The sequence below is a fragment of the Pelodiscus sinensis genome, chromosome 3 (assembly GCF_052426305.1).
Source record: "Pelodiscus sinensis isolate ZL-2025 chromosome 3, ASM5242630v1, whole genome shotgun sequence".
Lineage (NCBI taxonomy): Eukaryota > Metazoa > Chordata > Testudines > Trionychidae > Pelodiscus > Pelodiscus sinensis.
The window spans coordinates 133,965,152-133,981,776 of record NC_143054.1 but is presented as its reverse complement, the minus strand read 5'-3'; the positions used below and the strand labels follow the sequence as shown (position 1 = coordinate 133,981,776).

Genomic DNA, 16,625 nt, shown 5'->3' with positions numbered 1-16,625 from the left:
TGACTTCATTCTCTAGACATTGGAAGATGTATAGAAAATTAGATAGAGGAATTTAGAAAGCAAAGGATGGTCTTGTGTTTAAAGTAGTGAGTGTCCCTGAATGATGAAGATGTAAAGAAATATTTCTAGCAGTTTTTTTTTAAGAAAAAGGAAAAAAAACAGGTTCTGCTATGTGCAGTTGTAATAATCTCTTCATCATGCATCATCACAAATATATGAATCCTGATCTTTTAGCATTGCAACATAGTCTTCTACCAGTTATGCTCCTGGACAAACTAAATCAGTTAACAGAAACTGTCCTATATGAATCGGCCACTAGAGATGGAGGTATGACACACTGAAACAGTGTTTTACCTAGGGATGTAAACTACCACCTGTTCACAGTAATGGTTAACTGGCATCCTGTAACAGCCCCCTTGTGCCCGCCGTGGGAGAAGGAGCTGATTCCTGGAGGACCATCAGTCCTGCAGGCTGAGGGCTGCTCTAGCCAGTCTGGAGTGATTCCCCCACCCAGGATCCTGCTTAATCAGTGAACCAGTTAAACCTAAAATTTAACCAGTTCACTGATTAAATGATATTTTACATCCCTAGTGTTACCTATACATGATTTAGCACCCTATTACCAATAGTATGTCCAGAGATATGGTAGAGTATTTTTGAGAGGCAGTGTGGCTAAATTGAAGGGATTTGGGTCTGTCTTGCTAGAGATCTTGAGAATCCCCAGCTTATGTAACTTCTCGGTGGACTATAAGACATTGCATATCAATAAGGGTTGTCACACTACAGGTGTGCATATCAATAAGGGTTCTCTATTCCAGAACTCTCAGGACCTGATCAGTTTTGACTGAGAGAATTTTCTGGACCATAGGAGGTCAATATTGTCTAGCAGCATTCCATTGCTTACTATGCTGTTAGAGGACATTTAGGGGTAAATTAACGGTAAATAACAAACAAAACACTAAGAGCTAGGACTGGCGGTTGTAAACAAACTTTATAGGACCATGGGAAACTTGGCCACACTCATGAAAAGTGGATATCCGTCTAACTAAAATAATTCTGGATAATGGATATTTCTGGACGAGAAAGTTCTGCATTAGAGAGGTTCAATTTATAGTACAGAATTAACACAATTTATAAGAAGTGCACTTGGAACTTAAGGTCTCCTGTTTTACTGTATGATGCATTAGTACAGAAATCAGTCTAAACATCTGATTTTGTGAAGCTCTTTTATAGTTATTGATATAATCAGAAGCACAATTTATAACCATATAATATATCTATCCTGCCATTTGTTTTCTGTATAAGTTTATTTAACATCAGGGGTTTATTGTACAATATGTCCCACACATTTTAGCTGTCACATGATTCTACCCTTAAGCCCAAAGGATTTTGCTTGTGCCTTCTCCATATGGTACACTTATTAGTAGAAGAACATTATCAGATTAAGAAACAAATACACAGAAATGATATTATTCTGCTTTAGAAATGTAGCAAATTGAGTCTGTAAAGAAAATTATCGTTAGAGTATGTGATTTTAATTTTCACAGAAGTGGCTCCATCATCTTCAGTCTGGCTGTTGCTGTAAATCAAAGGTGGTGCTTCTCATGAATAACTTTTAAAACTTTTGTATCGATGTATATTGTAGCTATAGTACCATCTCTAGAATTTTGAAGTACAGTATGTTAGGTTAGGATCTGAAGGTGGCTGGATATCTGTATTTGTTCCTCTCTGCACTCCTTTCTTATGGGTAGGATCTTGCTCTCATTGAAATCAATGGCAAAATTCACTGTTGATTTTAATAGGAACGGAATCAGTCCTTTTATGCATAGAGTATGTTCTTACGTGTTTTCCACAATTTGTTTTAAAGCCTGTTTTCTTTCTCTTCTTTCAAATAAAACATCAATAGGTGGAGTCAATCAGCTCTGTATAAGGACTAACTATGTGAATCTTTCTTAGTTGTTTTGCCTTCCAATAACAGAAGCATTGAACTTGCAGCTCTGCCTTCTCCCTCTTTTCCTTATCTCATACATTTAGTGTTCAGGATGCAAAATAAGTAAGAAGTAAGGGTGGTGGGGGGGGGAGAATAAGATCAGAACACTGGAGGAATAGGAGGCCAGGGGAAGGGACAAGAGAAGGCATGAAAGCCCTTCACGCGTTTGATTTCCTATAATCCTCAGGGAATAATTTGTCCTCTTATCTCATCAAAGTTTTTAGTAGTCCCCACCCTTTCTTTCATCTGGTTGAGAGGTTTCTTCAGTCTCCCAAAGTCCACCCATTGCATTTGTTAGCAAACTTCATTGTGTTGCTCTGCATTGTTTGTCAACTCTCGGTCCCTAAACTCAGGAAGAGACTTTGTCTTCATCACTAGCTCTGCCCTTGTATTAAGCCACTGTTCAGAATCTTTCAAGGCTGTTACCTTTGGAATACCTGCTTTGATGTGATATGCGTAGAAGTTAGACCCATGAGAGCACTGAATTTAGTTTTCACTGGTGGAAATACTAGATTACACATTCTTGCAATAGGTTTGGCTTGTTGCCTTTTCCTTCATACCTGTAAATGTGTTCATCTAGATCGAAGTGTTCCTTTCTCCATTGTTACTATCCTAACTTTCTGAATGAATTTTGATAAGTTGGTACTCACCCAGTCTGGGATGATTCTGAGAGAAGAGATGACTCCTTTTGTAGAGGTCTTGGCTGATCTCACAGATTTCTGACTTTTAGAAGTGGTATGGCAATGAAATGCTTTCACCTTCGTCCTTTAGGTCACAAAGTAGATAATCAACTGCCCTTCAGTAATCAAGTTGTTGTCTCATCCCCAAAGGGGAGAATGACCAGTTTTATAGGTGAAGATACAAAAGATTCTGACTAAGCCACTGTTCTGTTCCATAGGGATTTCTTGTGCTTTTCATTCTACAGGAGTTGTATCTCTAGGCAGTTTTCATTACTTCAACACAGAGAAGAGCAAGAACACGGGGTGTGTCTAGACTGCACGCCTTTTTCGACAGAGGCTGTCGACAAAGTCTATGTCGAAAAAGAGTGTCTAGACTACAACCAGTACTGTTGACAAAGCAAGCCGCTTTTTTGAAAGAGTCTAGATACTCTCTTTTGAAAAAGCACAGTTTGCATGCAGTAGCGCCTTTTTTCAACAGAGTACTATCAAAAAAAAGGCATTATTCCTTGTAGAATGAGGTTCACTGCCGTCAACAAAACTTATTGTTGACAGAACGCGGCGGTAGTGTAGACGCAGGTATAGTTTTGTTGACAAAAGCTCACTTTTGTTGACAAAACCCTGTAGTCTAGACACATATGGTGTGCTGCATGTTTGTTTACAAGATTGTTAAAACAATGAAGGTGACTTGCTTATTCTGCCAAAGTTCTAATTGTGACTTTTGGGGAGATGACTAGATTACTAGAAGTGGCCATTGTGATTAGAGAATGACCTCCTGTATAACACAGGCCATAGAATGTCTCAGAAATAATAATAGAGCAGATCTTTTAGGAAATCATATAATGCTGCTTTAAAAATTGTCAGTGATGGAGAATGCACCATGACTTCAATAATTAATTACTGTTGCTGTTAAAATTAATGCCTTAAAACACCAGAGCCCTTTGACATGCTTTTTATTTTTTATTTTTCATTTAATTTCATTTTTTAAAAGTTTCTTTACAACTTTTAAAGTTGCAAAGCCAAGTACTGGGAAATGCTAGAATTAACTTATTTGGTGCAACTTTAGTGATGCCCCTTGCGCATATATATTATAAACAAGCTTTAATTATATAATCAGATACTAACTTTTTTCCCATGGATTGTCAGCAGGATTTGAATCCAGGAGCTTTAGATCCGCAACACAGATCTTACCACTTTAACTAAAAAGAATGAATTATGTAGAAGTAGGCTTTTATTTTGTATGTGTATCAGCTATTAGGGAGAGAAATGACATCGGTTTTGCCAAAGGATTATACAGCTACAGGTGAGGCAGCTGTGGTGGATGTTGGACTTTGGGACTCCTGCCTTTATGTTTGTGCTTCTGGCAGCAGAAATGTGATTTGGTGGGTAGAGACATTACAGTCAAGCATGTACCTTTGCAAACTCATCTCCAATGACATCATGGCTACATGGATGCATTGTGAATTGTTTTTGTCTTAGAGGTCTGAACTCCTTTTCCACCTCTGCCTGAAGTGGTTGTGTGCAACATCTCAATTACCTTATTTTTAAATGATAGTTTTCTGTCCTAGGTTGGTAAGAAGAAATATCAACATAGAAATATCACCATTAGTTAGAACTCAGTACACCAAAAGTTATGTTATAGGGGGATTTCTCCCTCTTGTCTTCTCCTTTCTCATCTGTGTGAGACAGTTAGCAAGGCAAATAAGTGCACATGTGGAAAAACAACAGAGTGCACTGTCATTTGAGATGGGTGAGAGATGGGAGGGACAGTTGTCCATACAAGCAATCTTCCTTTTCCTTCATAAAAGAAGTGTGTATGTGTACATATGTGCATATGCACACAGAATCTTTTATTTGAGCAAAAATAACTAGGCATGGAAATGTGTTTAGTAGCCCATTTTTCTCAAAGCAAAACTAGAGACCAGGAGGATCCTTTTGTTGACAAGAAGTTCAGATTTAATGGATCATGTTGACTCTTGCAGCTCTTAAACGCCTTTCTATGGCTAAGACCTTTCTGGATATGCCTTGATTTGTAATAGTTAGAGTTTTCGGGCTCCTTATTGTCCAGATTTTTATATTTTTAAAAGAGAGACACTTTCTTAAATCAATGTATTATATAGTTTTAAATTTGCTATTTTTATTTTCATATTTTCTGTCTGTACGTAATGTTCACAGTATCTTGACACCCTTTATTTGTGCCTTCTGTAATTTCAAAGCTGTTTTTAGAGAGTATCCAGAGGCTTCCCTGAGGATAACTAAACCCATCATGTAAAGAGGGAGTGAGCAATGATAGACACAGCAGGTTCATTTGCCTGCGTGCCCTGCCTGCATGTATCTATAGATATGAAGGTTTCCAGAGCTATTTGCTGGCTAATATTTTGATTTCTTGGAATTCATTTTGTGGTCATTAAATTAAGTGAAAGAAAATAAAATGCAAATATTGACACCAGCCTGGTTCTATTATCCATAGGTTTAAGTAAGTCTGATAAGGTGTTTGGGCTGTTACTGGCATTGTACTGAAGCTAGTGGATTATGCATGTTTTAAAAAAGCTCAAACACCAGTGCGGAACTCCAGTCTCAGCAGCAGCCTGATGTTAAAAGAAGCGTATGAGCGGCCATATTTCTTCATTCCCTTTGTTTTGCTAGAGTTGATAATCTTTCTTAAGAACTGGCAAAATCCATGAATTTCAGAGTTAAGACTCATGGGCTGTTGTTCCAAATCATTACATGTGATATATAGGATCATATATATTATTTGGAGATTTTCTAGGGAACCCTATTAACTGCAATAATTAAATGAATGAATTAAAGATGTAGTTAAAACCTTAAAGTAAAATGTTCTTCACTATTCTGAATTAGATTGTGAAAATCTACATATCTGTGTAACTTGATCTTAATTTCCTGGCATTGGTACTGTTTGATGGTGATAGTGTATGCTACATAATACAAAACCTGTTCTTGTTTTTTGCTCTATCCAGACAATGAATGATTTTGACTATTTAAAACTGCTGGGGAAAGGCACTTTTGGCAAAGTTATTTTGGTCCGAGAGAAGGCAAGTGGAAAATATTATGCTATGAAGATTTTGAAAAAAGAAGTTATTATTGCAAAGGTAAACTTATATTTTATTATTTTCTCTTCTCAAGTATTCCTTTGGGTGGAAAATTCCATATATAACAGGCAAAACATCTGTGGTTTCTGATGGTAACTGTAAGGTTCTAAAAGGATTTAAGTTTTCTTAATATTTGTGCTTCATGTGCCTTTTCCATAGCCTTTCCAGTCTAGTGAACAGAAAGCATTGGAAAGCATTCTTGCTGTGGCTGTCTGGATCTATGTTTAGGAAAGCACCAGAAAGACTGTTTGTCAGGTTTAAATTAGAAGAAAATGTGATGTTGGAAGTACTGTAAGCTTACAAGAAAAGATTATGTAAAAGCAAACTGGGATCATTCTCAGAATATCTTGCATGAAGTGGAAGAATTAAATACAGATTATATTTTATTCCCTGTCTTGCTAGGTGAGGCAGCTACTCATGAGGTAAACAATTAAAACCTTCTAGTTCCTTGGGACAGGACAATTTGAAGTTTATGCCCGCAGGCTGGTGTTAAAGGGGCAGGATCAAATAGTTTAAACTTAATGTTTGACTATCCTGATATTGTCAACTGTTTCAATTTGATTCTTAGGCTATAGCTGTAAACTCTGCAGCAGCTGTAAACTAATGGGAGCAAGCTCTTCCTTTGGCTAAATTACTCCAGCCTTTGCTAGTGGCGGTAGCTGTATTTGCGGGAGAAGCTGTAGTGTAGCCATAGTTTTAGACTCGAAAAGGTTAATACTAGAAGGACCATTTAAATCATGTAGTGTGACCTCCTGTGCAACATAAACCATAACATTTTATCTAGTTACCCCTCTGTTTTTGCCTAGTAAACTTATTGTGGCTCTTGCAATATTTGGTGGTTTATACAAATCCCAGCTGCTGGTTATTATGTGAGAATTTTATCTTTCATCTTAAAAAAAGTAAGTTTCTTGTCACGTGGAAAAGTTTAAAATTTGAACAAATTTGCTCCAGGAGTCAGATCCAAAGAACCCTAATCTGATGATTTTTGTTGGTGTGACTGGTGATTTTTGTGTGCCTGGGGTTGGCAAAACTGATAACTGTAAAATTCTAATGTTTTTTTTTCCTCATGTGTTTTATATATTTTGCTTTTAAAATATCACTGTTTGTTTTTGCTTTTGGTTAAGTATAGTGACAGGATGAACTGTGCTGAACAAATTTATTAGAGCATAAGCAATTGTGGGTAAAACCCACTTAGTCAGATGAATTGAAGTGGAAGTTAGAGAGGCAGGGATATATATAAGTATATAAATTACTTCTGGTAATGAGACTAGTCAAGTCATGGTGGATGTGGCTCATTCACGGTAGTTGATGTGGAGATGTGAATACCAAGAGAGGAAAAATTGCCTTTGTAATGCTTTAACAAGTTAAGATCCCTATTCAGTTCTAAGTTGATTGTATTGAATTTACAAATGAACTCCAATTCAGCTCTCTCCCTTTGTAACTGGGTTTTGAAATTCTTTTGTAGAAGGATGGCTCCTTTCAAATCCATTACTAAATGTCCAGGGAGATTAAAGAGTTTCCCTACAGGTTTATATGTGTTACCTTTCCTGATGTCTAACTTGTGTCCATTTATCTTTTGACACAGAGACTGTCCAGTTTGACCAGTACACATTTGAGAGGGTCGTTGGTACTTGATGGCATCTATATATATATGTTCACTCTGTATGTTTTTGCTTTTAAATATAGTGGCAGGATGAACTGCGCTGTGCCAGAACTTGCAGCTAAGGAGGATGGGCTGTGGTGGCTTAGTGGATGTGCAGGTGGTTGAGCCCCTAATGTGGTGGCTTATGTGGTTAGGTCCTGTGATGGTGTTGCTTGTATAGATATGTGGACAGAGTTAGCAACGGGGTTTGTCACAGGGATAGGCTCCTGGGTGTGATATGTGGCTGTTGGTTAAGTATTTGCTTCAGATTAGGTCGTTGTCTGTAGGTGAGGATTGGCCTGTCTCCCAAGGTCTGTGAGAGAGAGAGGGATTATCAATGATGTGCTGGAGAGGTTTTAGCTAGGGGCTGTAGGTGATGACCAGTGGTGTTCTGTTGTTTTCCGTGTTGGGCCTGTCCTAAAATAGGTACGCAAGAGGCAGTCTTATGACTATCTTTCTTAGTTCCTATTCTGACAGAATCCTCAACCTGGTGCATAAAGGGCTTTTAGGGCTCTTGTATGCTGCCACTTCACCTTTTTCACTCAGTATAAAGGTGCCATAGTTGGTGTGGCTTCTATACCAGTTAGATAGACACAATATGCCGATAGCTGCTGCAGTAACACTGGAAAAAGAGAGTTAAAACAACATCATGAAGCCTGGGGTCAGCGTGGGAGTCCCACTGCTGCTTTGAAATGCCGTGGGGAACCCGGGGTCTAGTCCCAGTCTCCACGTGGTGCTGCCACTTGGAAGCACTCTCCAACCCCCCTTGCTTCCTCTTTTTGATAGAGGCCACAAGAGGTGTGAGTGTGTGGGGGGGAGCAACTAGTCGACTGGCCTGTCGACTATCCGATAAGCATTTGCTCATTGGATAGTTGACGAGTCGTTCACATCCTTATGAGAGATTTTGGACCTAAACTTTACTTTTAATATAATTTGTTTCATTTTCACCCACTTACATTCTGGCATGATTTTTGACAATTACCAAAACTGAAAGGAAGGGGCACATATCCACCTGATGCTCCAGTGGAATGATGCCAGTTTATACCATTGTAGAAACTGCCTTTTCATTTATTTACTTAAGAATGGGGTTTTCAACAGCATTCCATGTTAGCCTAACTCAACATTCTTTGAAATCAAGGAGAGCATAATTAAGCCCGTGCTGAGTTGTTTCGAAAATCCCATTCTAATGCTCTGTAATACCTAGAGCATCTCAGAATCCCAGATTTTAAATGAAATAAACATTAATCTCTAAATCTAATGCTTGTGATATAATAGCTATGAAAATTGTGCCAGAATTGAACAGCAGGAGTGAAGAAGCAAGATGAGAATTAGAATAACTTGATTTTTTGTGGTATTGTTACCAAAATGTGTCTCAAATGGTATTTTGGGATTGCATGTTTGTGTGTCAATGATTTCTTAAATTAGGTTTGCATCTCCGTAGTTAGAATACTGATCATTGACATTCATTGGGGGTTATTTAGTCCTCTGCGCTTCTGGAACTTAAGCAAATATTGAAACAACTTAACACTCCTGTTTTTAAAAATCTTTGCTGTTTTCAATATGCTCAGTTTACAAAAAAATAGTTTCTTTTTCTAACTTTTAGTCCTGCAAACTCAACCTGAGAAAGGAATAACCTGTCAGGAGCTTTTGTACAAGCGGGAATAGAGTCCTCCTCACATACTACTAGTTGTGTGATCTCTGCAGAGGTACCAAGAGTACATTGCACTAAAATCTTAGACCCTGATCCAACAAACACTTAAATATTTGTTTTTAAGTTTACTTTTATGTGTGCTTCTATTGACCAAATATGAGAAATGTTCTGAACTTATTTTAACAATGTATAGGATGGGGGACTTCAGTATAACTAAAAATAAATGTAGATGATGGAGTAAAAAACAGACAGCAGATATGTTGAATATGAGGGTCCCAATTTTGCATAGTCACATTTCAAAGAAGAATTGTAAGGCAAAAATGTCATGTTTTATTTACTTTTGTTATTTGAATATTAAATTCTCTAAAATGTTTCAGCAGCTCTATCAATCTTAAATAACAGGTAAATTTTGCACTTTGTTGTGATCCATTTTCCCCATGAAAATTGAGGGACATTTGGGTGTTATCTTGTTGTTGATAATATAAGTAGTTTGTTTCCACATTGAAGAGGAGGATCTCCCCCCCCCCCGCGCGCGCGCGCACACACACACAGACACACACACACTTTCGCTAATAACAGTATAATCTTCGCTTGAATATGGGTATGGAAACTGCTTGTGACCACAGTGGCAAGGGACTCAAATTGTACCTTAGACTTTTTGGGAAAGAAATCCAAGTTGATGCAAACTTTTATTTAAGATGTTAACTTAATGTTAACATTGATTTAAAGCTTAGGATAGTATTGAGAGGTTTTATTACATTAATTGACCATGACAAATATGAAAAATTTTTATAACCAATTATGGCCCACCCATATATTAAGATCCAAGTGCGAATTGCTGGGATCAGAAATAGTCGAATATAACATTATCAATTGCTTTCAGAAAAAATAATCGTAAAGTGAAGAGAAAGGTATTTTTGTTGTTTCCTGGATACTAAATCCATTCTGACATTTGGACTGTAAAACAGGGGAGGGAAATATTCTTATAGCATAGGACATGAAATAGATTTCCAAAAAGTTACTTGACATTGTCTTTTCTAGTTCTCTATGTAACTGATAAATTTCTAAAAATATATTAGAAAATTCTTATGGTTCCTCCACTTAATTGTTTTAATGCCTTCCTGTTGTATGTGGTTGTATATATTCACCCAACATTTTTAACCACCAACTTTTTGTTGTGGTTGTTTTTAACTTCTTGTTTTAACAGTTGTCTTTTCAGCGTGATTTATAACTCCTGGCATTTTTAATTTGTAGTTTAGGGGTATCTTTTCTTTATAGTATAGACTAATTCATATGTACAGTACAATTGTGTTACATTTTCATTATTTCTGTTACTGTTTGAAAAGCATACTCTGAACAAATGTACTTGCTTGGTGGTGTAGCTGATATTTCTGAGTTGCAACAAACTAATCTTCCATTCACTATGAAGAATATCATATCAGTTGCTAGGCAACCTAAACTGTAAGTTGCTGACCCTGCTACACTTTTCAGGATAATTCAGATAGCTGTGGAGTTATTCTAAGGAATTTTCTTTGTGAACTGCAATTCAGACTTCCATTTTTTATTATATTGCATTAAAATACTGTAAAACTCAGAGATTCTTAGTTACTCTAAATATGAGTTAATTGTAAAAATGTAGTGTGCTAATCCTCTGAACACGTAAGTTTTTATATTAAGATTCAGTTGGGTATGCTATGCAGTTGCTTCCCAATTTTTTATCTATCTGCATTTGATACAAAAATAAATGGTTACTCATTAATAAAACGTTATAGATTATTACATGTGTAATATTAGATACGTCACATCAGAACTGCAATATAGGACCCATTATTTATCTGTTATTAAATAATTAATTCCTTAATAATTTCCTCCAATACATAGTGGTATAAAAATTCATCCATTAGCACTAGAAAAAAATAAGTATTCAAATATTGGATCTGTAAATACATTTTTTCCACATTAGGAGATGCGCTTAATTTTCTACTTGTATTTTTAGAATATATTTGAATGGTAGTATTATTTGAAAAGAAATAGCTATTATCAAAACTGAATGTGCTATCTCATTTTAAAATTACATGTATACATTAAATATAATTTTCATCTCTCAATTCATATTGAACCCTTTATTATTCAGGATGAAGTGGCTCACACTCTCACAGAAAGCAGAGTATTAAAAAACACTAGACACCCTTTTTTAACGGTAAGTATTGGTTATACAGAATAATTTTTAAATGGATAATTTTTAACCTAATGGATATACAGTCATTGGAAAAATCTTGTAAATAAATATATTTTAAAACTTTGTATAATTCATGTGATTTAGGATGCCAAATATCTTGGAATTTATGGTAAACTAAATTATTGCTTAGAAAGTACATTTAAGATTTGTGGTTTAGGAATGTAATTGGATTATATAGTTTGATAGAGTTTATATGAGAGCAAAACTTTAGTTAAAAAGTTAATTGTAAAATTAAAATGTTGCAGTTTTGTATGGATTCTTTTATCCATTAAAATAAAAAGTGCTGGGTTGTAGAACTTTTTTATGGATTATCAATTGACTAAGTAGAAGAAAGTGGATTTAAAACTGTTAGAAACTGAAGATAGGATACTGAAAAACGTGTTTGTCTGGCAATAAACATATAACAGCAATAATTCAGTATCTTTGTTCAATGTGTGCTGATTAAATGTTTTGAAATACATATTATGGATATTAAAATATGTTCACCATTTTTATTATGTATTAGCAAAATAAAGGAAATTAAATATATTTGAAGTTCACTGCAAATTAAAGTTAGTGTATATTTAAGGAAACTAATTTTCTACTATAAAACTAGTTTAAATTCATTCCCAATCTCCGTTTATCCAAAAATATACTGAGGACAAATTTTCAAAAAATTAAGGAGAAAAAACATTTTTCCTGTCTTCTGTGTTCAAAAACCAATGATTAGTCATTTGTAATTTTAATATAGAATACTATTATAGATTTGTATAGCTTATTTTTGAAAATAAGGCTAATTACAATATGAACATGATAAACTATATAAACTGATTTATAAAGAAATCATTGTAGAAAGCAATAGACATATGGATGATAAAGGTTTTTTGGATTTATATTAAAGTAAATATTTAAAATCTTATAAAATTATATCAGAAGAAATTAGAATGAAAATTAAGAAACTTCTAGCAAAGTATAAAGATAGTCAAGAAGAATATGGTTCAATCCATTTCAGAATCTAGAACATATGACAGTACGTTAATTATATCTTCAAGTGCCTTGCATGCTTATGATGCTTCAAAAATTTTAGCAATAGTAATTAGAAATCACTTACCACTTGTCAATTTGGTTGTCCATGTAAGATAAAAGAAACCCACACTTGATGACTTTTATCATTTCCTAAAGTGGTAGTGCATGAAATAAGAAAGATTAAATAAATTAAGAAAATTATTATTTATCAGTATGTAGAAAGTAGATATTAAATCTCCTTACCTTTGGCCTCAGGTAACTTTGGTTTTTGAACTCTACCTCCCTATAGATTAGGTCTTTAGGAACTTCCCAAACAGCCCCTTTTATAGTCCTTCTTGAGCTGCTCAGGAACTCATTTTGCTCTTCTGCAAGAATTTTTAAGATTTCGAAAAGTTTTCCTGACTCCCGTTAGGATGACAGGTCAGTCCTGAAAAATTTTCTGAACCAATATCTGAGAGAAATATTGGATTGGGTCAGTGAAAACATTTTGTTTGTTTAATTTCAAAATGTTTCATTTTATTGTAGACATTTTTAATTTTTAAACTATTTTTACTATAAATTAAAACTTGAAATAAATTTTTAAATGTGAAATTACTTAAACTTTTGAAAATGCTGAGAATGGGGCACTAAACATTTCAGGGCTTTAAAAAAAATTAAAACAGGCAATTTGTCAGAACAAAATGTTTGTTTTGATGAAATGGCATTTTTAAATGAAAAAATTTAGTCCAAAATTTGTGGCCAGTTTCTTTTAAGTCAACATAAATAGGGGGAAGTTTATCTGAAATTAACTTTGTTGTTCAGGAAATAGTGCCCCTATATACATACATTGATATAATTTCTTAGTTTCTCTCTTAAAAAGTACTAATTCCTTCAAGTCATATACATTTCAGCTATTCATTATAAACTTTGTATATAGCATAGTCTACTAAGAAGTCTTGTTCATTTTGCTGTTTTAAAAGCTTTTTTATGGAGGCAGAGGCTGACATTATAGCTATACTTGGCAGACCAAGTAGTGTTTGTGGGCCTAACTGTGCCCAGCTTGCCCAGTAGCACAAAGGAGTATATGATGCATATGGTTATCAGTGGTGGGGAGTGGGGCACAGCCTTGGCCTTGCTCCTTAAACCACTGGTCACGTAGCTGGTATGTCTGGGAGCTATATGCTGTACCGGGTATAGATCCAGCACAGTTTTCTCCCTCCCCAGAGCAGCCGGGAGAACAGCAGGGCAGTTGACTCCCTTAGCCACAGTCTCCCTCCTGGGCTACTCTAGGGACAGCACAACAACGTGCAGCTCTGCTTACTCTAGGTACGTTGTTAAGTCATGATCTATCCTTTCATAACTACATTAAATCTTACTACACTGCATTTCAAATAATTGGGCCAAATGCATATTTGTAATAGGTTTATAGTCAGTACATTTACACTGGGAATGAATTTGGTCTATCATGAGCCATTCAACCGGGGGAAGTCAAGATTTTAAATTATATGACTAATAATTGTAATATTTTTAAAAAAACATGTATTATTCATTTGGCACTGAAAAACTGTTCAGCATTGTACAATGAATTGAAATAAAGATAGTATTTGCTCTGAAGATAAGAAAGACAGATGTGGGGGTCACATTGAAGGTTCTTGCTTGCCCTACTTCACTCACAATTTTGTAATCTTTCTTCTTATGGGTACCATGGAAAAAGTGGGTTTGGAGTGACATTGAACTGAGGAAGAGTGTAGTGGTGGAACATAATGTGGGTAATACCACATACTTGGATACAAGAGAGACATTTCATTTCAAAGTCAGATTACAAATGCCAGTAGAAAAATGTGCCTTTTTAAAATGGCAACATGGTGGTTTTAAGTATTAAAAATAATTATACTAATCTACACTGTGCTGAGTGAGCAAAATGTGTAGACTTTCATTGTCAATGGCTCTCATAGTAGTGTTGCCGGTAGAGAAGTAGGAAACAGTGATGATATATTCCAGCAATCAGATTTGTTGGCTTAATAAGATGCAATTAAATTTTTTTTAAATAATTGCTAGAAATCAGGATAATATGTGAACATAATTATTTTTTTTTCTTCTTTTTAAGTCTTTGAAATATTCCTTCCAGACAAAGGATCGTTTGTGTTTTGTGATGGAATATGTTAATGGGGGAGAGGTGAGTCAAAGAAAAATATTATATTTACATTGATATTGTTGTAAGTAGGTAATATTTTTAAAGATGTACTTTGTCCTGGTATTTTTTACTTCCTCAAGGTTCACTGGATTTTAAAAAAAAGTTATTTGAGTTTGATTGAATTTTCTTAAAATTAGAAAATATCTATAAAAAGTTTAGGGACAAATTTTCAAAAGCGTGTTTTAATTTTTGTTGTATTTTATAGTGTCTGTACATGACAAAGAAATAAGTTTAGAGTTACAGATAGCATTTTAGCCTTCTGCCTCCTATAGACCTCCTGCAGCCTGTGCTCCTCCCTCGCAAGTTCCATGCAGATTGGTACATTTTTCCTTTTAGCAATTGTTATGTCTTTTGTACAATCATTTGACTGAAAGGCCAAAGATATGGCCTTTGCAGACATCCCATGGCTACCAGTTAGGCCTCATAATCTTTCACGTGTGCTGGTCTTTGAACCAGTCTCCCACTTCTTATTTGTGCTGTTGGTGCAGGACTGTTGGTTCTATTCTATTGCTGCATTTATTCTGTTGGTTGATGTCCTGTTGATACGCTGTATTGCTTACATAGCTAATTTTTCCCAATTTTCCTATGTCAGGTTAACTGATGAGTGGGGTTCTTCTTGGTCCTCGTCTTCCTGTCATCACTACTCTGCAGTTGTCTTTGGTTTTGTCTCTGCCACTGTTCTGAGTCTATACCAATCTTATTTGAACTGCATTCCACTACAGTAGGACTTTTACCTGATGCCATTGCTTTGTGTGGCTGTTTAAAGATTAGACTGTAAATTTGCTCAGCTACGTAATTGGCGTCAGGTGCTTAACTCCTTTGTAGTAGGATGCACAGTCATCTTGGCATTCTCTTAACTGCTTTAGTGTTCTGCCATTTGTTCCTCTGCTGGGCTTCAGCAGACAGTCAGTCCTTCATGGGAACCAGAGTCTTGTTACTGTGACTCAGTGGTGTCTCTCTTCTGGGCTGTTGTCTAGACCCTTGGAGGGTATATGGCAATGTTCCAGTATTGCAAGTGATAGGATCCCTTCCTGTCTGTTTTACCTTTGGCATCAGCCTCTTGTCTTTCATGACTGCCAGCATGGCATTTAGTCTTTTTATTTATTTATTTTTTGATATAGTACATTGTGATCCATTGTCTGAGCCTAGACGGTCAGGTCTTTTACTTTCCTGACAACACTTCTGGCTTGACATGAAGGGAATCCAGTAATTTATATTAATGGCTGTCTACACAGATTCATTGCACACCTATCAAAAATCTGTGAACCCTTGAGATGATTAACACACAATTATGCAAGGTGGGAATGGTGAGAGAGTCAAGAATAGACATTTGAAAGAGTAAAGAAAATGATAAGCAAGCACCAGTCCTGAAATACCACAGTTCTGCAGAGCAGCTAGAGCTTCAGAGTAATGCCTTAGGAGGAGGCCTAAGAGCAGCAAAGTCAGCAGCCCACAGGATTTGCTATTAGAGCCCTGGCAGATGCAGACAAAGGATATGCACAGATAGAAAAGGAGGCAAGAGCTGTGATATGTGGAGTAGAACAATACCAACATTTCATCTTTGGGCACAATGTAATTATGCATTCTGATCATAACCTGTTAGAAATTATCTTGAAAAAGGTATTGCTCAGTGCACCCAAGCGACAACAAAAAGTTATAGACTCCAGCAGGTTGATATACACATTAAATACTGAACAGGAAAATCACTACCAGCAGCAGATATGCTGAGTGAGGCATATTTTTCCAGAGCATAACATGGATGGCTTTGTTTCTTGTTTCAGATTTTTTTAAAAAGCTTTGAAAGTGTCAATGCCTCATTCTCTTGTGGAACAGGAGATAGTGTATCAATACTGTACAATACCTTCACACCTCTGAGGGGAGGCACCAAGCAAACCAATGAAACACTAAACAATAGGGTGACCAGATGTCCCATTTTTAAAGGGACAATCTCATATTTAAGCCCTCCTCCAAGTGTCCCTACCTTTTTTTAAAAAAATGGGCCAGTTGTCCTGTATTTTCTTATCTCCCCCGTCCCATCAGTTCTGGTGGGTCCAGCTGCTAGATGGATCCTTGCTTGCCAGCTGCCCACCCGCAGCAGTGAGTGTGTGTGTATGGGCGGGTGTACAGTAGCTCTTATT

General features: G+C 36.0%; 1 protein-coding gene across 3 annotated transcripts in view; it reads left to right on the top strand.

Moving 5' to 3' along the window:
- AKT3 (AKT serine/threonine kinase 3) overlaps nt 1-16,625 on the top strand; it is a 258,135-nt gene that overhangs the window by 172,148 nt on the left and 69,362 nt on the right. For all 3 annotated transcript variants that reach the window (XM_075924864.2, XM_075924865.2, XM_006135203.4), the window contains exons 6-8: nt 5,646-5,777; nt 11,205-11,270; nt 14,401-14,469. In XM_075924864.2, the coding sequence (XP_075780979.1) occupies nt 5,646-5,777; nt 11,205-11,270; nt 14,401-14,469 (267 nt within the window). The remainder of the gene's footprint in view (nt 1-5,645; nt 5,778-11,204; nt 11,271-14,400; nt 14,470-16,625) is intronic.